Source organism: Aulonocara stuartgranti (assembly GCF_965226115.1).
Source record: "Aulonocara stuartgranti genome assembly, chromosome: 18".
NCBI lineage: Eukaryota > Metazoa > Chordata > Actinopteri > Cichliformes > Cichlidae > Aulonocara > Aulonocara stuartgranti.
In genome coordinates, this window is record NC_138954.1 from 7071927 (window position 1) to 7097882 (window position 25956).

At 39.0% G+C, this 25956-nt stretch overlaps 1 protein-coding gene across 3 annotated transcripts; it reads right to left on the reverse strand.

The window, feature by feature from the left end:
* Positions 1–301: 301 nt before the first annotated feature.
* LOC309693454 (cyclin-Y-like) lies at positions 302–24960 on the reverse strand. Of its 3 annotated transcripts, XM_082512653.1 has the most exons (12): positions 24890–24960; positions 23409–23737; positions 9132–9206; positions 5882–5899; positions 5565–5599; positions 5328–5422; positions 5203–5238; positions 4277–4334; positions 3809–3928; positions 3214–3380; positions 2664–2826; positions 302–1913 (listed from the first exon to the last, which is right to left on the reverse strand). In XM_082512653.1, the coding sequence occupies exons 2-12, from the start codon at positions 23560–23562 to the stop codon at positions 1797–1799; spliced, it is 1038 nt and encodes a 345-aa protein (XP_082368779.1). In that variant the 5' UTR covers positions 23563–23737; positions 24890–24960; the 3' UTR covers positions 302–1796. The 3 variants fall into 3 exon arrangements, with proteins under 3 accessions (XP_082368779.1, XP_082368780.1, XP_082368778.1); XM_082512654.1 differs by lacking the exon at positions 23409–23737; XM_082512652.1 differs by lacking the exon at positions 24890–24960 and having other exon boundaries at positions 23409–24017.
* Between the last annotated feature and the right edge of the window lie 996 nt (positions 24961–25956).

The window sequence follows — 25956 nt, forward strand, 5'->3', positions numbered from 1 at the left end:
AGATATTTGTGAAGTTGCAGTCATACAATTAATACACTTTTCTTTGGTTCATATTGTTATTTAGTTGCGTGCTATCTTACTAACATGTCCTGTGAAAACTTGTATAACTACAAAAATGACCTCATCAAACACAAGGAAAACGGCTCTCTTTTTTTGGCTTACCCCTATATTTGAGGAACTTTGGGTTTCACAGGGTTTGAGAAGTTGCAAAACAGAAACCCTTTAACCCAGACATGTCAGCAAGTCCTTCAAGCATCCATCCAAGAACATGTTAATACTGTAATAAAGACAGTAGCCAGGGTAGGATACACTGAGCATGAAGCTCATGAGACCGGGGCTTTTTACCAGATTTTCCAGATGAACAGTAAATGTGATATATACAGTCAGTAATGCTATAATACTGAACATATATAAACAAAGGAATGTTGGGTAGCCTCCTCACATCTGCAATAGATCAGCATCCAGTGGTCAGTGCACTTATCAGACCAGTTATGTCATTCTCTTTGTTTGAAGTTAGACATTAAATTTTACTTGACTATAAAACATTTTGTTAAGTAGCAACAGCACATTTGAGTTTGACAGTAAATGGATATTGTTTTGTTAAATAAATGTTCAGTACAAAACAACTTTCCATCTTTTCACCTATCTTTTCTCTTTTTTTTCCCATTCAGCCAGTAACAAAAATTACTGTGTATAATTTGACTACAACGTCTATAAAGACGGTTCACTGCAAGAAATGTGGATTATTTGGGATAATAGGAAACATTTTCTCTGAAACATGTGTTGCAGATACTTTTTCGAAGTAATGTTAACACGTAAGGTAACACGTAACTTCGTCCAGTCCTACCCTGGACTGGCAGCCTTTTTCTGCAACACCTCAAATAACCACTAGATGTCAGCAGAGGGTCGTGCTGTCTCCTGCTTTTGAATTGGTGGAGTCATGTTACTGAAGGAAAACCTGGTGATTTTTGCTATACTGATACATCTATAGGGATACTTTAAATGTATTCTAGCCCTTTCTTTCTATGGTGTTTATTTCATTATCTAATCTCATTTATCCTCCCAATAACTGAAATGAGGAGCATTACAGTCAATCGACATATCAACCAGACTACCTGAGCATAAAGAGGTACACTAGAACTGTAAACCTTGAATATTTCCAGAGAAGAAATCTTTATTATTCTTACTCCCATCAAAGAAATAAATAACCAGTAGAAAGTCCTGTGCTACACTACTAATTGCCAAACACAGTTGAAAATGTTGAAAAGTACTTGGAAAATAAATAAATAATACGCAGGGTTATCTGAAAGACAGGTTATTTAGAATCTCTGAAGCTAGTTAAAACCGAGAGATTTGTCTGGACAAAACCAGAAAGCCGAACTGAGACTTTTTACATTGAGACAGGTTGACAATGCCATGTCCTCAAAAGTTTCAGACCTTTGTCTTGTCCTGGATTTCCTTTATACTCCAAAACTAGAGTTGTCTCCGAATGTCTTTGAATGGTTGACGTGGCAACCAGTAACTCCCTTCCCTCTTACAGTACAAAAATATCGAGGCACTATGAAGGCATTAAGTTAAAGTAGAAACACGTCTTGTTCGCTTAAACTGTAGTTTGCGATTCTTGACTCCAGGTCCATTGGATGGTGCCAGGTTACACTCGCTGTTCCAGAATGTAGCTTTGCATCCTGGGTCCATTCACACTGACACACTTCCACTGAGCACAAACACACGTTTTCTCCTTCAGGCAGCGTCTGTAGCACGATGTCACTCTTCACTATATGACAGCATATTAGTGGTTAAGAGAGGATTGCAGGAACCCATCGGATCCCGCATAGATTGTCCATGCTCGCCGAGCGCTTCCTGGCAGCTTTCCGCACGTCTTTGTACTTGTCATCACATAGCCTGGAGATGGCCTGCAAAAAGGGCATAAAGGAATTTTAAGATATCGTTGTCATTTGGCTGCGTGCAGGGCTTTAATGTGATTGAAGCATTAACGTTTTAGTTTCTAGAAAACTTTTCAAATCTTGTTTAAAAGTAAATAGTGCAATTTGACGCCCCTTTACACATTTTCAATACACCGGAAGATCTGTAAAGGTAATTGTCCTATCCTGCTAAACTTGTTTTTTTTCTTCCTTTCGGCCTCATAAAAGGGAGTTTTTCCTTCCTGCTGTTGCCCAGTACTTTGCTCGTAGACGGTCGTCTGATTATTGGGATTTTCTCTGTATTATTGTGGAGTCTTTACCTTACAAAATAAAGCACCTTGGCGCTATACAAACAAAATTGAAAGCCCAATCAGCAATTAGTTGCCCTGATCAGTCAGTGACACCTCCGACATGCACAGTCTCTTACAGCCAGCAGGCTCTACAGGAGCAAAGTCTCTCCACGCTACATAATTGGTTCTTTTTAGTTAACTAGTTTTAATAAATGCAGTACTTGACTTATCCCTTTAGTTCCCTTCTCTATGTTGCTAACCCTGAGAAATAATGGTGGCAATCGGGCAAAGCTGAATTGTTACAATCTGGAACAATTTATAACTCCTATATTTATTGGCTTTGAGTTTCTTTATTTTCATCGATTACTAATCAAGGGGAAAATGTAGTAATTTGATGGATAGAAAAGAAAGAAAAAAAATTTGGATGGAAACCTTAACGGTGACGTCTCACCTCCAGTTTTTGAGCTTTCTCCCTGCTGAGCGGCTCCAGGGGGAAGCTGAGGTTGTTCGACTCTGAGAGAGATCGCAGGTCAAAGTAGTACTTGGCGTAGACGCTGGACGGCACGTTGATGTTGAACTGCAGCAGCTCCAGAAACTGTCGCTCCAATTCGTTCCTGGTCGCATGATCATACAATTTCTGTGTCAGTGCACTCCCCCAGTGACTTTTTAAAGATGTTTTCTTTGTGATATCAAGAAGAAAAAACGGCTCCTTGAAATCACAAATCATCTTTCAAAGTTCAAAGTTAGGTGTTGTTGAGTCTTTCATTCTCTTTATGTATTTGTTTGAAACCTTGAGGATTTAAATCCATGACTTGATGAAGAAGCTTATCACACCAAATCTCATGAGCATCGTTTCGGTTTTTCTTGCTGCTTGTCGTTTTTCTTTTCTGTCTTTTTTAAAATTTTGACCCAGTCCCCAACCGACTCCCAAATCAAACCTTAAACCTCGAATAAAATCCTAAATTTCAAGACCATTCCCATCCTTAATGCTAATCACTCACATGTCCTCTACTGTGATGTCCTTGAGAATCTGACAGTAGTCGACATTCCAGACAGCTTGATCATCCCAGACTTTGGAAGCCAGCAGGATAGCACCCAGAACGATCCTCTTCCAGTTTCCTGGACAGATGTCAATCTCTGCATAGGTCAGGAGCCTCTCCAGATAAACCTGCACAATCACATGGATAAAGACTGAAAACTAGATAGAAAATTAAAGCAGCAGATAATCATTAACATGGAAAAAACAGTTTACTAACAGAACCTGATTTGATCTAACTAATAGTGTTGGGAGGTAAACAATTGGGGGGTTTTTTCCCCCTGTATGACAAACTACATTCATCACTGATCTCTCAGAGCCCACAATAGTCACATGCATCACAGTAGTTATGATGCATAGTCTCATCAACAATTTGCACACATGCCTGGGTTGTCGGAACATATCAGGCTGCAATTTCCCGGGGGCCTAAACACAAACTGTGTGCGCACAACTGAAAGGTCCATCTTATCTCACCTTAGGGGGGCAAAGTGTCATGAAGATACCTTTTTTTTTTTTTTTATGCATTATTTAATGGCAATACACAAATAAATAAGCCTCACCAGTGTGACAATTGCACACTCAGCAGTGAGCTGAGCAGCACTGAACAGTGTCCTGACAAAACGGTAAATCTGCTTCTGCTCCGGATCGTGTTGATTGTAGTCCGGTGGAACCTCTGATTTCTGGATAAATGAAGGGAGGCAGAGATTGGATAAAAGAAGAACAACCATCAGGCAAAGTGAGAAAAGTGGATGATGGTGGATGACAATTTTGCGAGGAGGAAGAAAAGCCAAAACAGAGAGTAGGGTGAGAAAGACAACAAGACATAAAGAAAAGTGCGCAAGTGAAAATGAAGCAACAGATGGTGAGAGCAAAAATAAAGGGTTTAAAATGGGAGACAAAAAAATCTTAACACACAGAACCAGAGTCTACCAAGGTGCATTAAAAATACAACAGAACATCTGACACAGGTTTGTCAAAACGAGCAGCAGGATAGTCAACAGATTTAAAAATGAAATCGCTTATCTTACCGAGAGAGGGTGAAGCCTCTCATCAAAGATATCTAATAGCGTCCCACCGTCTGCATCTCTGAAAAGGAATAAAACATTTATTTTTCCCGTCTTCTATCCATCCACTTTCTCAAACACTCATCCAATCCAGGGTCAAAGAGCCTGGAGCCTATTCTAGTTATCACAGAGCGAAAGGCAGGGTACGCTTCAGTGTGCTAGCCACAGTGAGCTACTACCGTAGCAAAAACAGAGATGTTCACAAACTGTAAATGCCATGGAGTTTTGGGTAAAGAGATACATATTAACTATTTTAAAGTAGACTATTATGGCTACGTTATGGATAAAGATCACTGCAACTGAAACAGTTTCAAGAAGAGTCTGAACAGTTTGAAGCTTCCTTAAATCCAAAAACACAGATCACTGTCACAGAAGTATACACTCGTCAAGGTCCTGCCGTTTGTCATTACGTGGGGTTTGGAATTCTTTACGTGTTATTCTGGGACTTGAAGTTTAGATTTCTGTTTTGGTTTCCAGATTTTGTTTAGCAACGTCCTTATTTTTTCCCTCCTGAATTAGTTTGTTCTTAGTTATTCTTTAGTGTCGTGTTTCGTGCATTCTTGTTTCAGTTCTAGAAGTTCTTCATCCTGTTTTATTCTGATAACTCTTATGTCTTGCATCCCTCACATTGAATCCTTCAACAGTCCAGACACCCTTGACACTTTGAGAAGATTAAACATAAGTACAGACTTCAAACTGTGCTGAATTTTAGATGTAATTTTGTGCATTCATCATAAAAAGCTTAAAAAAGACAAAGAGAAGCACAAATAAACCATTCAGAATAGGCAGCAGTTCTGCCTTTAGATTTTGGGATAAACTGAATATATTGTCCTTGATATCAGATGCCCAGATATTAACTGGCAGTCTTTAGGTAACATGAGAATCCTTACCTGTTTTTTATATGGTAGTATATTGCCAATGCTACACTGTAGACAGAAAGAAATGTTTATAATAATATCAGAAAAGCATGTAGGTTAAAAAAAAAATACAAATGTTTCCTTCCTGGTGTTACAACCATTTGATGGTGTATTTGAGGTTGGGCTGGCTGACTGTGTTGTCATCCAGGAAGATGGTGGAGCAGGAGCTGTATTTGCGCCTCAAAGTTCCGTGCTACAAATACACAAACACACACACAAACAAAAGACTGTTATTAGAATTCACATGTTTTGGTGTCATCTATAGCATGCAAGGGTAATGTGCACAAAAAGAATAAAGAAGAAGAAAAAAATAGCAGAAAAATCTGTGCACTCACATTATTGATGAAGAGACTCTTTCTTTTCTCCCGCACTGTAAAAATAAATAGAAGACATTCAACATCTGTAATTTTTCCTAAAATGCCAGAAGGGAAAAAAAAGCCAAACACAAAGCCCACCAAATGTAAAACACTGTAAAACATACTAAACACTATTAGCAAAGTGTTAATAGCAGCTAGCAAAAAAGGTTGCAATAAATTGCTGAGAAAAGACAGTTAAAGGAAGTGTTAAAGGGTAAAAGTAAAGAGTGAGCTGCGACACAGAGGCGGAAATGTGCAGTTTTGCCACTAGATGGAGACAAAGTTACACTACTCACCAGTCCTGTATGCTACCTCTGAAAAAAAGAGGAAGCAACAGCCTTATTTCTTTGCATGAGAGTCACTGATTCATTTAAAGAAACAAATGGCATACATTGTAGGGCAAAGCAAAACGTCCTCATAAATGATCATCAAACAAACATTTCTAATGTCACCATGTTAATGCCTAAATATTCTAATATGGTTTGGGTTCTGATAACAGTGAGGGCATCCCTGAGGGTCGTGAGATACATCTAAGGGGTCAAAATAAATCCTTACAAAAGAGGAAATCTCTGATAAAGTCATTTATTGTTGCTTTTTGTCTCACTTGTGTCACACATTTTGGCTTTTCTCTGGGAACAGTGTCAGCACTTTTAGTACTAAAATAAGTACCTGAGACAAAAAGATCACTCTTTAAGTAAGCTTCTACTGCAAAAGCAATCTGTCATAAGCAGCTGAAGAACTTGTCCAACATTTTTATGCTCATAAGCCAAGTACTATGAATTTTAAACAAAATACAGAGCTGTGCAGTCATGAGCCATCACTCATTTCTTAATATTTTGCTTTCAAGGAGACAGATGTGTAATTCTTTTAAAGTGGCCTCAGGCAATAGTTTTCCAGTCCTTCTAAAGGTCTTTTTTCTTGTCTTTAGACACTGGCTGCTGTGTTGTCGCTCATTTTTAGTTCAGCCTTTGTATAATGATGATTTTCCTGTATAAACCAGTTTTAAATTGTATCTGTAGGCACATTGTTAGTAGCAGTCTGTTACAAAAACGCATAATTTGTTCTCATTTTAGGTGAAACTGAGAAACACGCAGTAATAAAACTGTAGTGTTGCACCAACAAGCAGGGGCGTAATTTTCAGCGGGGTTAGGGGGGTTATGACCCCCCCAATAATCAGACCCAACCAATGTAACCCCCTCAATAAAATTATGAACTATCTTGCATAAATAGGCTGTTGATTTTCTTTACTCATTTCAGGTATTACCAGCAAAATAGTTGCATGTTTAATCATCTGGGAATTTACCCAGATTTATTTATTTATTTAGACAGAGATCTTGACCCCCCCCCCCCCCCCCCCCCCCCTAATGTTCAGCACAAAGTTATGCCCATGCCAACAAGGTCATTCCCAAAAAGAGGAAAAGGGGCAATGACAAATGGACAACAAACATAACAAAAGGCAGCCAATATCCAAAGATGCCTTTTGTAATATCCTTCAGGGAACTTGGGTTCCACTTAACACCACTTAAAGCGAGTTTAGGCTGTGCTGAAGAATAAAGGTGGTCAAATATTCAAACATTGGCTTTCAAGCACACTGAATAGCACAAACTCTGTTTTTGTCTTACATCCTGTATTTCAATGTGAATTTGCACCTTTCAGTAAAATGCTGCATGTTGTTTGCATTTTTCTAACTAAATATTAAGAAATGAGGTGTTGGTTGAGACTTGGTTGAGGCTCATTCCTGTATTAAAGGATAGAGCTAGTGTTGCATCGTATTTTTAGTACAAGAGATAATATGAAAAGACCAAAAGCAGACAGAGTTAAAAACAAATTGCAAACACTGCTTTTATATTTGGAGCATTTCTGGATAATAAAACAGCTCAGAGGCACAAAGGCTTACATCACTCTGTGACTACATGAGCAATATCAGCAAGTATAATTTATTTAACACTGATGTCTTTAGGGGATTCTTTGACTTCAGAAAAGAAAGCTATAAAAGCACCATTTTTTTTTTTGTTTAAAGCCACAAAAAAGATGGAGTTTGTTTCTAAATGTTGCAGATATTAAGCAATGATTATATTTTAAAAGAAACTCACATCTCACATCATTTTATTCCTTCTTTGTTTGGAGGAGGAACATTAATCAAATGTCACTTGGATGTTCTCTACATGAACAAGTTCATACGCTTCGTACAAAAAGAAATTCAATTCAATATAAAATATTAAAAAGCAATAAAAAGCAAGCATCCTTAGTTGTTTCTGAAATTCCAGCAACAACAACAATCTCATGCTGGGACGTTAATGGATCTTAGTAACACTTTCTCTCTATATGTGCAAGCTTTCCCCAACAGGAAGCTAAAAGTCTTAATGCAACAGCACAAATTCAGCTGGCTGCAAACATTTACGTGTCCAGACTTTTCCCCACACCCTCTTTATTGTGACTGCATTTGAGCAACTTGCAGTGCTGATAACAGGAAGTGCAGCGTGTCAGGCTAACGTCAATAAAGCCAAAACTGTGTTCTGAAATATACAACACTATCTGTATGTTTTTTGCAAACTGTGCTTTCTAAATGTTGGGTTTTTGTCTTTTTGTATATAATTACATCAAAAATAAACACTGGAAACCTGTTACGTGTCTTTCAGCTCCTCCCTTTATGGATCATCACAGCAGATCTTCTGTCTCTGTCTCACATTGTCCTAACATTGCTCCTTGTCACACAAACCCTCTACATGTCCTTCTTCAGTACATCTATGAATGTTCTCTGTGGCCTTCCTCGTCTCTTTTTTGTCTGGCATCTCCACATTCATCGTCCTTGGAAATCATAATATGTTCAGCTCCACCTCCTGTCTTCTTGCCGTCGTCTCCAAACCATACATCGTAGGTCTCACTTCCATCTTGTATTTCTTTCCTTTCACTTTTGTTGCTGTCTTTCTGTCATAAATCACCTCTGAAACTCATCTCCACCGGCTCCACCCTCCCTGCAGACTCTTCTTTACCTCTCTTGTGCACTTTCTGTTGCTTTGGATGTTTGACCCCAGGTATTTGAACACATCTACCTTCAATAACAACTGACTTTCAAACCTCTTCTCTCCACTGCATACCTCCACCTCTCCAGGCTCTCTTCCACTTGATCCTGACTCTCACTAAAGATCACAATGTTGTCTGTGAACATCATAGTCCACGGAGACTCCCGACTAACCCTCATCTGTCAACCTGTCCATAACAATTGAGACAAAAAGGGACTCGCAGCCAATTCCTAATTGAATCCCACGCCCACCTTGAACCCATCTGTCATTGCTATCATACACCTCACCACTGTCTTGCTGCCTGACTTCTTCATGCAGTACCACAGATTGTCTCTTGGCATCCTATCATATGCTTCCTCTAGATCTATAAAAAGACACAATGCAACTCTTTCTGACCTTCTCTATATTTCTTTCTCAAGTGAGTATCAAATGTGATTAAATTATTTAATTACCAGAACCGAAAAACCCTAATAAACAGACAAATTTCCTGTTATGTGAAATTCTATAAAACCAAGCCACTCACCGTCATTCTGTGATTTGCTGAGGAATATTGTGCTCGCCCGTGGATGGTCTGATGGATTGTACTCCATATTCAACTCTGTCAAAAACAAAGAGCAAAGAATATGTACGCCTTCCTGAAATATCAAAGATGAGCAAAAAAACCCAAAAAACACGACAGTAGAAAAAACACAATGTTTTTCAGTGCAGCATTCACACATGCTCCAGACATATGTTGTGTTTAATTTGCACAAATGCTAAACCAAGGCTACTACTTTTAGCGGATTCACAATGGGGTCCCACAGCAGGTAGCCCTGCATGTTTCACGTTGTAGATTTCTATGCAGGACGCCCTTCATGAGGCAAACCCCAAAAGGATGTGTGTCTCCTCCCAGGAGGGATCTTTTGCTTGTTAGTCAAATGTGTGATCTACTACATTACCAAGTTTAACCAACTTTGGTGTATAAACTGATATTATTATCAATATATTAGCATGCAAATACTTACATGTTATAGGACTATAGATTCCTACAGATGCCTAATACTGCAAATGAAATTAAACTAAAAGGCTGCTCAGAGAGCACTCGCTCCTCCAAGCTCATATTTTGCATTTTTAAATGAATTGTAATATTTTCTCCCTCTATCCACGTTTCACCTCCTTGCCAAAATTCTGGCAATCAGCCGTGCACCATTGGCCGACAAGCAGTCATCAATATAACACACCTCTGGTCGGGCTCCTTTTTTATAGTGGCAGAGAAACCAGCAAATAAGAAGACTCGCTCATAAAGGATGACTAGTTTAGTCTGATTTAAATCACAGGCGTTACTCTTGTAAGTCTGTGTGCGGTTTTTGTTTTGTTTTTTGTTCCTCTACTCTAATAAATCCGGGCATGAATCATTCCCATCCAGAGCTAATCTGGATTGCATCATGGCCTAAAGGCATGGGCCAGCGAGGCATTTGTGCACGCATATTATACAGCAGGACTCAGAACAGATGCCAAAAAATCCTTTCATGCCTTGTTCGTTGCCGATAACATCAGCTACTCTGACAACAGAGAGCACAGTTGTTATGAGTGAGAAGCTTTCTCTCTTCAGTGAGCGATCATTTCCACACCCAGCACATCTAAAAACAAATCCCGGCATTCGAAATCACGTGCGTATCAATCATGTGCATAAATATTTGAGAGTAATTGAAGTCAGATGACAAAATTGAATAAGCAACACCAAAAATGATACAAGTACAGCATCTGCTATTATTCACTTAACTCGTCACTACAAATCCTGTAGTGTCCTGCAACAAATTGGAAACATTTTATGAGCCTGTTTTTGGTGATGTCAGCTTTTAAACATTCCCGGCATGCAGTCTCCTACAATACGACAGGAAAAGCCCCAGATTGAAATCCAGACTATTTGATTATAATGCAGACAGCAAGAGGGACACATGGTTGATCATCTGTCCCAGCCCCAGCAACTGCTGGACTACGAATGACTGCTGGTAAATTAAAATGAGAACAAAACAGCTGTGACACTGCATAACAATTACAGTAACAAATTAAATTGCTTGAATAGTTTTGTACAGGGAGAAACAACGTTCACTTATTACAGCAGTTCTGCAAAACAGCAGACTTTGACAAACACCTCCTGTTGTGTGCAATAAAATAAAAAGTAAAAATAGCTAAGATGCAGGTAGGATTTACTAGAAGCCTGTTATATAAGTCTGCTTAGTTTAAGCTTTTTCTGTCCATAAAGTAACAACTGAAGTTCAAATGAACTCTAGTCTTAGGCCAAAAAAACAGCATTAACAGATGAACTGGTTGATGCCGAAAGGTTAGGCTAATCAACGATTCATTTTATTCATGTATTCCAGAATAATATTAATCAAATTAGGTATCTCCTAATTAGTTCGGGCTGTGCTGCTGTTTCCCCTGCTGCTTTCTTACAATATACAGCTGCACATGTGATTTGGTCTCGCCAAAAGCCTCTGAAATCCACCAGGGTGAATGGACCCAGCTTGGATTAGATTTGTGTCAAGTTAGCACCTTATGTAACAGTAGTCAGGAGCAGTTTAAATGGTAGCTTAACTGGTTTTCAATTTGTCTGAAACTTAAAAGAAAGCATGCCAAGAAAGCACAAGGGTGCAAAAATATATATATATAAACTTTATCCCAGTGACAACCGACACGGGACAAAAAAACACATTAAAACATAAAAAAAGAAAGAAAAGCATGTTTGTGTATTTGAGAGTGGGTGGATGAGGCTTGTAGTAAGAAAGAGTAGGAAAGCATTAAGTAGCAGTCCTTTCACAATATATTTTAGTCAGGCCATGATGCATGAGAGCTGTAGTTTGACTTTTCGCTCACTTTGCTGCATTTGTGATCACAGACTTTGACCTGTTCCCAGTATGTCAACGTCATACTGCCATTTTTATAAAGATCAGACTTAGCAATTTATTTATTGCAATTTATTACTATTAGGAACCCCCACACACACACACACACACATACCTTTGTATCACGGTGGAGTGATTTCTCAAATGTACCACTGCTGTGTCAAATATATGATGCATGCGTCAGTTTGAGTCTTCCAGTCACACACAGCTAACTCTGCTTTTTACTGCATAGAGAACAATGGTGGAGCCACAGTCAAGAATCTTTCCAGGAAACCAGTAGGCCTGGGGCAAGGCCACATTAGTCAGCAGGACTATAAAATATAGCAAAGAAAATCTATCCATCCATCTTCTTCTGCTTTTCCAATTCAGGGTCGATGGGAGGCTGGAGCCTATCCCAGCTGCAGTAGGGTGAGAGGCAGACTGGTGTCCAGCCTTACACAGGGCTGACACAGAGAGACAACCGCTTTCACTTTTCTAGTTGTTTCTGTGGTTCAAAGATGATGTAACATTAAACATTGTTGGTCTCACAAGGTCCTTGAAGTGTTTTTTGACTAGCAGAAGCACTTCTGAATCAATCTCACAGGACCTCTAGGTCCCTCTAGGCCAACCTGCTGGATTTCCCGGGGTGTACAGTAGCTGGTGTCATGTGTTGACACATGATATTCACCACCTCAAGTAAACTTAACGGAGAGTTGTGGTCTGCTTTGGCACACCGAAACAGGAGGAGCTCAGCTAACCTATCAGCTGGCAAACTTACCTGTCTGTCTCACTACTCTTACATAATGGATTAAAAACAGGCACCATGCTTTTAACAGGCCAGTCCACTACTGCACTACACTGTTTCCAACACTGTGTCTGATTTGCTACTTTTTAAACCTTATGGAGGAAAATTTATTGCAAAAAGTATTAATGCATCAATTTTTGTAGAAGTACATGTTATATTTGGAGTATTGAATGTTGCAGCCTCAGCAACAATGTACTGCTGTTTTGTTTTAAGGACACATTAATGCTAATAATTTCTCCAATTCTGCTCTTTAAGTCCAACAACTTTCTATCTAATAGCCAAAAGCTCAGGCAAAACAAAAATCTTCTGGTCCTTTTCATCCATTCAAGGTAAATATTTATTTTTTTATGCCTTTAATAATGTTAGTTTTACCACTGAATCTAGATGCTAAGGGTTACTGTTTAGGGTTACTGCTCATAAACTTATAGGTCCTTCCATATAAAAACGAATTTATTAAATGTTCAGACAAGTTAAGATTGGCTGTTTGTTTTTTTTTAATTAATTGAAATCTTATTGGATGACTTTCAGTTTTAAATAATAAATTGAGTTCTTCTTGTGAAGCACATTCTGATGTTTATCTTGAAAGTTACTTCACACATTCATTTTGACTTATTTTACTTTACTTCTTATCTGTATTGCGGCATTTAAGCTTCACCCATGACTTATTATCTTATGACCATGTCTACACTAAGAGCAGCTTTGCCTCTGTTAACTTTAGAGCCTGCCTGAGCAGGATCTAAAGTTCACTGTTATGAATGTGATGCCACTGTTATTGTTGGAGTCTGTGGTAGCATGAAAACTCACTCGCTCCCATGCAGAGAGTAATTCTGGTCACTGTTCAGTCATGTGTATTGTTTTTTCCTCTTAGCAGCGTTGTCTAAATTCATGTACTGTACATGAATGTGTTTAATAATAAATAAATGCTGAGGTGAAATCGCTTTCTGAAGGACCTTACCCACATTTCAAACAGCAGAGCAAGGGATTTCTGAGTACCAGCATCTCAGGAAACATTTCGCACACTGCCAAACTCTGCATCAAGTAGAGTATGAAGTTTCCTACTAGGGCTGCCACGATTAGTCGACTAGTCACGATTACGTCGACTATCAAAATCGTCGACGACTGATTTAATAGTCGACGCGTTATTTGAAGCTTTGTAAGATCACAAAAGCAGGAATAAGTAGCAGGATTTAAGAGTGTAATAACGGACTGAAACAGAAGATGGCAGCACTGCATGTACAAGGATGCCAGCCGCCGTTAAACCCCGAAGAAGAAGAAACTGTGTCCCAGAATTCATAGCGCGGCCCAGCGCAGTTGTCAACAATGGCGGCAGCTAGTTAGTTTTAATATTACTCTTATTATTCTTTCTGGGTCACAAAATAAACGTTTAACATATTTTCAGGCGAGAATGTAGCTGTGTAAACCCCAAATATCTGCTCAGTTTATCAAGACACCGCATATTTTCAAAAGCGCTCCGACGTTTTCGGAGGCGTCTGTTACCCACTAGCTCGATAGCTAGCCGGGGGCCATGAGAGCACCGGACTCCCGGCAGATCGTTTTCAAACCCACCGCCCTACTCAGGTTAAACATATACAAGTCACTTAGATAACTTAAAAATGTTATTGTTTGGCTTTTTTCAGTATTTTATTTGTTCCTGAGTAAATCGGCTGAGTTTATTAAACTCCACCGAAACAATCTGCACATTTAATTAGAATTCAATTAACTATCATCTTGTCTTTATTTTTAGTTAGCACAGACCTTAAACACTTAAAGCTGTAATGTAATGATAGTTATATAAGAGCAGATGCTGCTGGTGCAATAAGCTGTACTTTTACGTTCAATGGATGATGATCTGATTAGTCGACTAATCGCAAAAATAATCGGTGACTAGTCGACTATCAAAATAATCGTTTGTGGCAGCCCTATTTCCTACACACCTGCTCTTCATCAGATAATGAAACACAGAGCGGCGCCATGTTGAATAAACTGTGATAGGTCATATGACCGCGATCAGTGATAATAATATTCAAACAGAACCACGTATTACATTGGAAAAACAGTTAATAAATGAATCATCTGCGAGTAATACATATTGTCTTTGCATGAGTTATGAGACTAACTAGAAAAACAAAAAGGAAACTTATAAGAACAAGTACGTGAAGAATTACATCTCGACAAATCCAGAAAAGATATATATAATGCCTGAGACAATATCTAACAGTATAATCTTTGATACACCTGAATAGACATGTTTTAAACCTACTCAGCCAATTAATGTGATCTATGATGGTGCTGACCATCTTTATCAGGCCTTTTCATTGCGTGGTGAAGAGAGGGCACTCTTAAAATGTCCAACACCAGCACATGCATTAAATTCAAAAGATTAGAGTTCTGCAGTGTGTGAGCAGTTTATTCTTTTCTAAGTTAGTTTTCTTTTTTTGGTCCTTTTTTTCATTTTTTTGGTTTTGTTTTAGAGGTTTTTTTTTTCCAAAATTCCATCCACTATTTGAACGCACACACACTGACCACTGGCTTTGAGTGGTATCAGACCAAGTTAAACAAACAGGACTTGCACACACACATGGCTTCATATTCCCAGGAGAGAAGGGGGGGGGGGCTCCCTGGGAAAGCACTGATAAGCTTAAGCACACGCACAAACGTATACACACACAATCACATCAGTTATGCTATAGGGACTACTATGGACAAAAGTTATAAAGTAAGATTTATTGGAGATAAATTATCTGACTTTCAGGATTGGGACCACACCTCCAAACACGCCCCTTCTGGGTCTTATCTAATCTATATATGACCCCCAGTTCTACAAGCTTGTTCTTGTTTTCATGTCACACCCTTGCTCCCCTTTTTTCAATTCTTTCACTTCTTCACTTCTCGTTAGCACACGGGGATCTGCCAGGCCCGGGAGCCGCCGTCAGTCCACATCGAGGCTTTCCCCAAACCGCAGCTCAATTCTTGATTAAGCCATTCGCCTTTAAAACGCTGGCAATCCTAAAATAAGGATGTGGGTCCAGCTAGTAAATTAAATTTTGAATTTTTTTTTACCATTTTAGGATTCTCATTCGCAGATAACTGTGCATCATTACACTCCCAGTGGTGAGTGTTTAAATTCACTGCAATCTCCTTACCAAAAGTAAAATGAATAAATAAAACCAGTGCTAATCACACCTTCATTGTACAGTACACCTCGATCTGTATTTCATGACATGCTGGGTTAACGAGAGATTCGTCAAGAAGCTATGCACGAAGCAGTGAGCTTAACCTTATTTTCAGCTTCGTGTAGCATCAATTGCACATTTAGGCCAAGATATCACAGACTGAACCTAAACGTATTGGCATATTGCTTCATCGTAACACTTTTATTTATTCCCTCCTTTAATAATGACCAAATTCTATAAGTACTAGTTTGGGAAATGAGTTACAGCAAGAAAGATAAAACCATTATAAGTAAACGTGTCATGGAAGACTTGGCAGAATTTGAAGGGGATCGGTCACAAGGTAAAATCAGGTGACATGTCAGTTTGAAAGTGCTTTTGATTCTGATTAGCTTTATAGTCAAGAGTTGACAGCTTCCTCTAAGTCCTCATTAATTTAAATGAGACTGTCTTTTAGGAGTTTTCTGCCTCAGCAGCTCAAAGCAAGCAGACCTTTTTGAAGTGATAATTAGTGGGATGAGGTGGTCTTGATGTGTAGTGGCAGACAAATTGCTCTCTCATTACTAGTCAGCAAGCCAAACAAGTACTTTCTCCTTCAAAGCAACCTGAATGGACTTTTTTTTCTCCAAAGGAAGAATAAGGGTGCCTAGTAATCTTTTTCTTTGTTTTAGAATATTTTAACTCCTTTATCTGAGTCGTTTCAGCTCTGCAAACATGTTGAGCTGAGCCAGTCATATGTCCCTGGGGAAACACATGACTGCTAGTGCTGTAAAAATAGTAATGCTTCTTGATGTGGAAAGAAGTGGATATATTGAATGTTGTGCCACTTCAGCAATATTCTGTAATGTTACTTTTCTTACTGTTTTTTTTTTTTTTAAATTTTGTTACACAATTTCAAGAGAAAATAGAAATAAAACATCTGAAAACTCTCATTTGTTTTCATCTCTTTATCTACTTTTTTTGCATTGCAGTGTTTTACAGCACTGTTTGTCAGAGTCGTCACCACGTTGTTTCCAGATCCTGGGTTCTCTCTGACGTCCACCGAGTCCTCTTATTGTCAAGAATTAATCCTGATTTCTACACACAGAAGTCAGATGACATTTCCCAAAGCAAAAGAAGAAGAAAAATGACATTCAGATAAAAATTATAACTCAACTTTTCAAACGTAATTTCCATTTGGTAAATTTATATCTATTTATACACCTTTTTGCATTGCATGTGCTTTATAGCAGAACTGGCTGCTAAAAGCACTAAAAATCTGTTTCCTGGCTAAGTTTCATTTACTGATGGCACACCCATGTCTACATCAATAAAACAAATAAGTCCTCTTCCTCTTATGAGAAAGCTTCACAGGGCAAAATGTGCTGTTTGTTTAGGCTGCTGTGAGCACATGAGGAGCAGCTGATTTGGTTTTTTTAAGGATGTGTGGTAATAATGAGACACTTAATTAAAGATGTGGGTGTATTCATTTTCCTGAGTCCAGTTTATTTATCTTGTTGTTGTTGCCCTGTACCCTTCCCACACTAACTAACCATTTGATCAGTCATCTTTCTCCACAGTTGCTCCATTCTAGACATCAGTGCAAGTATACACTCACCAAACACTTTATTAGGTACACGTTGATAGTACTAGGCTGGAGTTTGCCTTCGGAGCTATTTCTTTGTGTCATAGATTCAAAAAGTTGCTGGAAGCATTTTAAACTGATTTTTGGTCCATGACATGACGCAGCTGTCATACTGTTGCTGCAGATTGGCTGCATATCCATGATCCTGGATCCTGTTCCACCGCATCCTAAAGGCTCTATATTGGATTAAACTCCGGTAACAGTGGAGGACATCTGAGCACAGTGAACGCATTGTCGTGTTCAAGAAACCAGTTTGAGTATATCATCTCATCTGTCCTCTTCTTTATGAGAATAAGCTTCGTGTGTCTCATTTGACTGCTCTGGTTTATTATCAGCTGACTTGACTTTACCTTTTTTAATGTTACACCTCACTACTGGCTTAAAATGAAGTTAAAATTGAAATCATGTCTTGCCTGTCTGTGTAGCTTTGTTCTCAGTCTGTGTAAATCAGAAAAGAGAAACAATAGAAAGAGCCCCAATGATTAAAATGTATGGCAGAATAAAAGAAGAGAAAAAGGTTGGAAGACAAAGACAAACTGTGTGTCTGTTGATTACGAGTAATAAATAGAGGTTTAGAGAAAACTAAGGAGGTAAATTGGTAAAAGGATAAGCTTTTGGTTTTAGATTTTCAGTGTTTCCTACTCACCTCTCTAGTGCCAAAATCAAAAGATTAAGCATATTATTACTTCACAAGTGCACACAACCCAAACAAAAGGAGGCTTTATTTCAGTTAGGGCTGTATGGCCCTGCACAAAGTCAAGTCGCAGAGCCACGTCTGTCTGCACTTAACCTTTGCCCCTTCTTGTCATCTTTTCATCCTTTTATTCAATTAACCATTTGTGTGAACCTTGGTTGACAGTGTTAAGACCTAAATGACAGCGACCATGATCTTTACCTGCCATGCCGTGGACAAGGAAACAAATGTTCTGCTATTTTATAGATGTAGATTATGTAGATATAAATGTAAAACGCCTTTGAGTAACAAACATGCATATTTGCTTTTACATTAGGAGATATATATTTAATGATAACATAATAAACTACCACAACACCAGGTTCATCAGACTACCTTAATTTGCTCTAAATCTTAAAAAGAAAAAAAAAAAATACACACACACACACACACACACACACACACACACACACACTGCTTTCGGTTCGGTACGCATATGTATCGAACAATACAAACTTTTAATTTATTTTATCAACTTTCCTTCTGACTATGCTGTCTGTGTGGAGCGCTCAGTGGATCTGCGCTCGATAGTGCAGCCTAGGCGGAGTAGTCGAACGCAGATTCATTGAGCGCAGGGCAAGCTAGCGAGACAGAAGTTAAGCTCTCCTTGCAACATGGCAAATTGAACCTCCCCCACCCTCATTCACATCTGGCGTTTGGAACTATTTTGGTTTTCATGTGACGTATGACCCTGAAGGTAAGCGCGTCATGGACTAAAGTAAAACAGTATGTTGGATGTGCCACGCAATGCTCAATTACATGGGTGGGAACTAGTGTGTTAGCGCAGTTAGCTCGTTAACGTGTTGGCCGTCCAGCCCCACGCACGGGGCGATCAGGGGTAGCTCGTTAACGGAGATTTGCCGTGTTGTGGCGTTAACGTCATTTCAGATTTACGCTGACAGCACTAGTGGGAACAAAATGAATATGACTGCACATTTACACCGACATCATCCTAGTGCAAAGACAAGTGGAAGCAGACAAAAACAACAAGCACGCATGCTACAAACTTTACCCGAGTCATTTAGACAGCCGTTAGCACATGATTCTCCTTATGGGGACCTGATATGTTTAATATGCTGCTGAGAATATAGCCCAGAAGAAGCGTATAGTATAGCTTTTATTTTGGAAAGAGACATTTCTCTGTAATAAACTCTCTTTTCCAAAGATGAGAGATTTCTCGGTCAGATAGATTTTTTTTTTATTACTTTGTTGTTTCAGCAACATTAAATTAAAAAACTGTACTTTTGTGCTAAAATATATATTTATAATTTTAATAAATGACAAATTAAAAAGGCATGAACATTTTTTTTTTGTATCGAAAAAATATCGAACCCTGACACCAAAGTATCGAACCGAACCGTGAATTTTGTGTATCGTTGCACCCTAAAAAAAACAAAAAAACAAAAAAACAATTATATATATATATATATATATATATATATATATATATATATATATATATATTATTATTATTTTATTTTTGTTTCCTTCCACCCCCCATACAAATATAAGCATGTGAGTTGATGTGTGATGCCTTACAGGAACAGAAAGACTTGTTTTAATAGAGAAACACAGACAGCTTTGTCAAAGAAAGGCAGATCACGCGACAGCTTTGTCTCTCATTCTCACTTTCTTTATCTTTTCCCTCCAGGACTGGTGTCTCGCTATATATGCAGAATGTTTTCACAGCACAAACCACATGTCAGTTTCTCAACATTTTAGCTTCTATTTCAGGCTTTAAGCCAGCTTTATCCCTCGTGAGATCACAACAGCTAAAAAAGTACAAATGTGAAGGAGCATTGGGCCAGTTCAGCGTGAATAAGATAAAAAGCAGCAATAATCAGTGTCATTTGACATGCTCATCTTTAAAACTGGTGTTATGAAAGTAGGTTCCTAACCAGTGTAAGGAGAACTGCACCAAAATAAATGCATCCTTGCATGTCAAAATAGCAACAAGTGAAATTCTCCTTTGCTGTCTTTTGTGAAACTAGCTACCGGCTTAGTTTAAGACAGCATTCAAGGTCCCAGGTTAGTGAAATGATGGTGTTATGTAGTGAAGCGTTTATCTGTCATTATAAACAGAGCATGCTGGGAGGTCACTTCAGGACTCTAACACTAAAATCCCCCAAGTGACATAATAGCCCACACTGACTCAGACACAACTGTTTAAGGTTGAGGCACTGGAAAAACATCAGTCAAGCTATCAAGATATTTTAATCAAACTGAATTTCCAAGAAGGGCATCTGGTCATTTCACGCCAACTCACCTAGTTCATGTCATGGGGAAAGAATTACGTGAGGACTTTATTCAGTTAATAGACCAAGCACAATCATACATCTCTACTTCAAATACTTTTTTGAACATTTTTTAATACTTTGGAGATAATTTATAAGACCTTCCAGTTCTATGATTATGTATGTCTTCCTGCACTATAGGCTGTTTGTTCTCATTTGGTGACCACTGAGCCCCTCATCCAGCTTCAACAATCCCAGCACGCTTCCCCTTCAGACCCTCTGTTCATCACTGAGTCGCCACCACGTCGTTTCCAGACTCTGGGTCCTCTCTCACATCCATCTAGTTCTCTTATTGTCTAGGATTTCTCCTGATCGCTACACACAGAAGTCAGACGCAATTTCCTCCGAGCAAAAAAGAAAAATCTGAATTCAGATAAAATTATTACTCAACAAACATGATTTTCGTATTAGTTGTTCTTCTCCAGATTCCTCGAAACCAAAGTGATTTGAAACAACTCAGGCTGAACTATGCCTGCCAAAGCCTGTCGGAGAAAGAGCTCAAACACTGTATAATAATGGTTTTCTCTTGATTATCTTGTTTTCATAATCGGAGGAAACCATAATTGCAACTGGGCTTAAATTTAATTACAGTTATGGTTTCCTACCATAATAACAAACTCAAGATAGAAACATTACATGTAATCTCCTCTGTGAGATTATTTCAATAAATTAATTTTATTTACTGTTACTAAAAATCTTCTCTGATAAGATTACTATGCAGGGGAACATGGTGATCTTTTCTTATCTATCTCTAACAGTTTGCATAAACAAAACTTCTAATTCCCTTCTAAGCAGCTTGAAAGCCTCTGATGAAAACCACTGCACATCCTCAGATAACCTCTGTGCACCAAAACAACATTTTCTCATTTCTGTGAACTTTGAATTCAAGCACAACTAACTTTTTGCTCAGTAGGAAGAATAATCGGTCAAGGGCTTTAAAAATTGAGACATTCTATCAGCCTGCTAAAGTCATAGGAAAACAGCCACAAGCATGGATGACAGCATTGCTGGTTGTTTGTAAGTCAGCTGAGAGAAACAACAACTGAAAAAAAAGCACATTTCTCCAACAACATCAGAGCATTTCGAGCTTCATTCAGATGTATCAAGAATCAAGGGATAGTAGTTAGTTCATGGCCAAATGATCCGTCAGATCCAACATTAAATTAAACACCAAAGAAAATCTGCTGCTTCGACAAAGACAACGCGATCTTACGATGTTACGATGAGCTCTGGGAAAATGGTGATAACAATTTTTCTGTTTTAATTAAAAATTAAAACGATAACTGACCCTGACCTCCCTACATGTACTCCCATTTAATACTGCAAAGTCAGCCCATTCACTACGAGGCACGCGATGATTTGAAAGCAGCATGTCGTGCTCTAAATTGAGGCGTTAATTCTTGGCAATCAACTGTCCCTTGAGGCTTCTTGTATCTGCTCTGACACAGGCTCACAGCTGCCTCTTTTTTGGGAAGGGACGAAGACTTCTTTCTTTTTTTCTGATGTTGCAGATTCTAATGAAGCCCACTAATCTGTCTGTGAATTCATAACAGTCCGAACACATTAGACACGCTCCGGTTTCAATCACCGCACCGCTGAGACAGACGGCCTCTCAGCGCGAGTAATCTTTATCCTCACCAGAAATGACAGTCGACTCTGAATCTTCATCATGGCTCTTTTCTTTCTCCGTTAGAAAGAGCATCTGCCTCCACGCTCAGACAATTATGCATCCGATTAAAGCAATGGTCCAAAACATATTGGGGGGGAGATTTCGACTTCTCCATGCAATGTTTTCAGTGATCTTAAAGCTGCCTTGTCACAGATACTGAAGATATATTATCAACATTACCCTGCTGTAATGCAAAGCACTCAAGTCAGTAGTCTCCACAAATACCATGCAGAACATAAGTTGAATCTTTACAAGAGGAAGTGACATCGCTGATCAATAAAAGGCAGGTCTCTCACCATGCTGACTCAGTGTGAATAATGAAGGTCAATAGGCTTCCTATAGCAAAATATGTAAGGGAATATGGCTCCAAATGTTTTTAATTCATGTGCACTCAGATTTAAGACAACAGACACGGTTCTTCTAATGTGCTGCTGAGATGTTTCTTCTTTCGGGTTGTTTTCTGCTCTTCTTGAGCTTTGCAGTTATGCAAAGATTTGGCAAAAGAAATCAACACATCTAAAACAAGATTAGATCGGCAGGTGAGAATAATTTCCTCTTTTCCCGCCTCACATGATAACCCGTACAAAGTGTTCCTGGGCGAAGATCCTTTATCAGCACAGAACTGTAAACATGGCAAAGAGGAAAGATGATGCTATCAGATGTGTCAGGGCTGTCCAGCAAGTAGTGGCAAAATGTATGACTAAGAATGAGCACCTACTATGAATGTGGGACTTCTTTAAAAAGCACAGATAATGAGGCTGTATCCTGTATAACATGAATGCAGTTAATGTGGAAGAGGATTCAGAACTCTTTGATGAGCAGGTCAAATAAATTAAAAGTGACTAAAGGGGGAAAAAATAGGTCAAATGCATCTGTAAACATGGAAATTCGACCTCTTTACGTGATTTTGTACAGTTTTTGAGAAAAACCATTTATATGAAATGGTTTGCTGTTGGATGGAAATAGGCAGCCCATTTAGTAGCCACTTTCCAGCGTGAATGGGTCAATTGTAATGCATATTAGCATGTGTCAGTGGAGGGGGCTGCGTACCATGCTTGCAAAACAAAGACCGGCACAAAGACGCCTGCCCTCACGGACAGGATGTTCTCTGCAGCTCCATATCTCTCTGCAGTGCCACATGAGAAGAAAATGCACACAGATCCATGCATGTGCCCGGCTGTACTGAAGGTTGACATGTCTCTGCAGTCAATTCAGTATTTTTTGACACATAAGTAGTGCGAGCAGAGGTGGATATGTGAAAGCTACAGATTCATTTTTCAAGATTTGAAAATGGGTGTGACGTGTTTTTTATTATGTTGTTTTGAGGGTCCTTTTTGCCTTTAGACTAAGCAGAGTCACCAGAATAGAAAAGGCTCAAAACTTTCCCACAGGAATAATAAAACATTTTCATTATAACTTATTTTCATTAGTTTACTGCACCTAACTGGTACATTTGAATGTTTCACTCCATGTTATTATTAGCTGCATTTCATTTATACATATGTGTAATTAGCTTCAATTAGGCTGTTTGTTTAATTCCAAAAATTTATACCAGCCATAAACTTTTATCTTTTATCGTCATTGCGCAAAATGCAATGTTGGCACCTTAAAGGGTTTTTTGTTTGTTTGTTTTGTTTTTACCGTCAACGTTCTCCCTGTCGCTGATGTGCTGCAGGTTGCATCCCGTCTCCTCCCTACTCATATCCGACTCCTGGTGGTACGACTCCAGCCTCGAGTGGGCATTTCTGCGGAGCTTGGGGCTCCCAGACACGCAGCAAGAGGTCGTGCTCCCCATCTTTACCCGTTCACTGCGCGTACAGGCAGGAGCTGTGCATATAATCTATCCTTTCCGTTTGAAACGGAAGCTGAAACGACCCCACCGAGCCGGTGAGCGTAGATCACGAGAGCGCACTTGAAGCATCCATCGTAGCGCCCACAGATGCTGTCAGTCTTTGGTGTCCACGGTGAGGCTGTCACGGGAGATAAAGATGACACTTCTCTAGAAGCCAGAGTAAATAACGGGCCGACCTACACCGCTACCACAGGAATAGTACAACCCGGAGTATCCCGTGCAGCACCGCTGATGATGTGAGCGACGACGGGCGCACGGTGATGTGTGGATCGGTGTTGAGGCTGGCTGTCAGCGCGATACAGCGACGGGGAGGGTGTAAATCCCGAGAAAAGGTTCCGGTTCAAGTGGGTGGATACAAATGAGACAGCAAAGAGGGAGGCTAAGGGGCGAGAGAGCTGATTTAATGATTTATTATTGTTAATTAATGATGGTATTTAATCCCTAATGTCGAAAGGTCCATTTATCTGCGTCTGTCTTTAATTTATTAATCCACCATTAAATAGATGGATCCATCTTTAAGAAGCAAATAGACATTTACAGGTTTTTACAGAAATGCTGTGTAAATGAGGTGTTACACGATGGTTTGTGCCTATGTGTTAATTTTAAAGAGAAATTGTCTTATTGTGACAGAATAATGCTAAATCTTTGTTATTGTAGACCAGGTTAAATGAGGCCAACTTCAATGATCAGATGAAAACAAGCATTTTATAATCATTACACTCATAAACTGTTTTGTCGTTAAAACCTTTGAAGTTCGTGTTTTCCCAGCTCTGTGAAGCATCGGGCTATTTTGAATAAGCACAAGCGAACAATTAAAACAATTACATTTTTTTTAAAAAATCGTGTGTGGGTGGCTGGGAGTGAGGAGCGTGGGTGGTAGTGTTGAAATAGGGTCATCTGCTGGCCAACTCCTGGCAATGCAGGACTATATGATACAAAAAAAAATCTTAAGATTGTCAGCAGTCAAAGCACAATAAGACACACTCATGACCAGAGATGGGCAGTAACGCGTTATTGTAATCCGATTACTTTTTTCAAGTAACGAGTAAAGTAAGGGATTACTATTGCAAAAACGGTAATTAGATTACGTTACTTTCCCGTAGGAACACTGCGTTACTAAAACCGTGATTTTTTTGCAAGAATGTCTCATGACAGTGACATAAGCAAGTGCGATGTTTGTGACAACAGCTGTGAGCAGATCAACAATGGATCATATATTGAGTCCGGAGAGAGTATGAGCGTGCAGCGTTTAAAGTGTGGAAGTACTGACCTTACTTTGAGTTTGATTCCATAAAAAGTGACAAAAACATTAGCGTCCGTTGTGCGTGGGAAGAAAACTTCTTTTTATGGGAAATGGGAAAATGGGAAACTCACAGAGAAACTCGCGGATTCTTCCACTGACCGCCGCGGCACACCTGCACCAGGGTAAGCCTCCGCCTATGCCACTCCTGCTTTACAGGTGAAAATAGAGCAACAGGACCGCTAGTCTTTGATTTTATTTATTTTCTGCTGTGTTTTACTTGCATCTATTTGAAAGAGTGAGTGTAAACACACACAAAAAAAAATTATGTGCGGGAATGTGCAGAAAATAGGTTTAAATATTAAACAAATTTCTTCCAGTCAGAGAATGTTGCATATAATTACATTTTTGCTTGATGCATAAAGTTAAAAGATTAAAACTAATAAAGCAAGTTTTAAAAAGAGACTTTTCCATTTGATTACATTTTGTTTTGTTTACATATTGATGGATTATGTAGAAAAAGTAGAATTGGGCTGAAAGAGCTATCGCTTTATCACCTATTCAGGTTGTAAATCGTGTTTTTAAAAAGTAACTAAGTAATTAATTACTTTTGAAAATAAGTAATCAGTAAAGTAACGGGATTACTTTTGGGGGGAAGTAATCAGTAATTAGTTACTGATTACTTTTTTCAAGTAACTTGACCAACACTGCTCATGACTGAAATGATTTTATTCACAGGTTAAATCTTTTATTATTAAAAACAGATGATTTGAAATAGTAACCCACGCTGTCAATCATTGTGCATGTGTGATGTGAACCACATTTATGCATGTTTATGATGCATGTATACAAGAATCTAGGACAACTTTTGAGTGTGTACAAAATTAACCAGTGTTTCCACCAGAGTGCAGATCAGGACCAAATTATCAACTTAAGTAGGTTATTGATAGGTTTGTAGCTTGAACCCATCCGCTGGAACGTTGAAGACAATATAATTACACTGCTAAGCAAGACACAAATAGGCAAAGTTCTTCATGTTACTCGTGCACGGGAGAGACCGGACAGAGCGCCGTCCCTTCGCTTGACCCCAGTCGCTC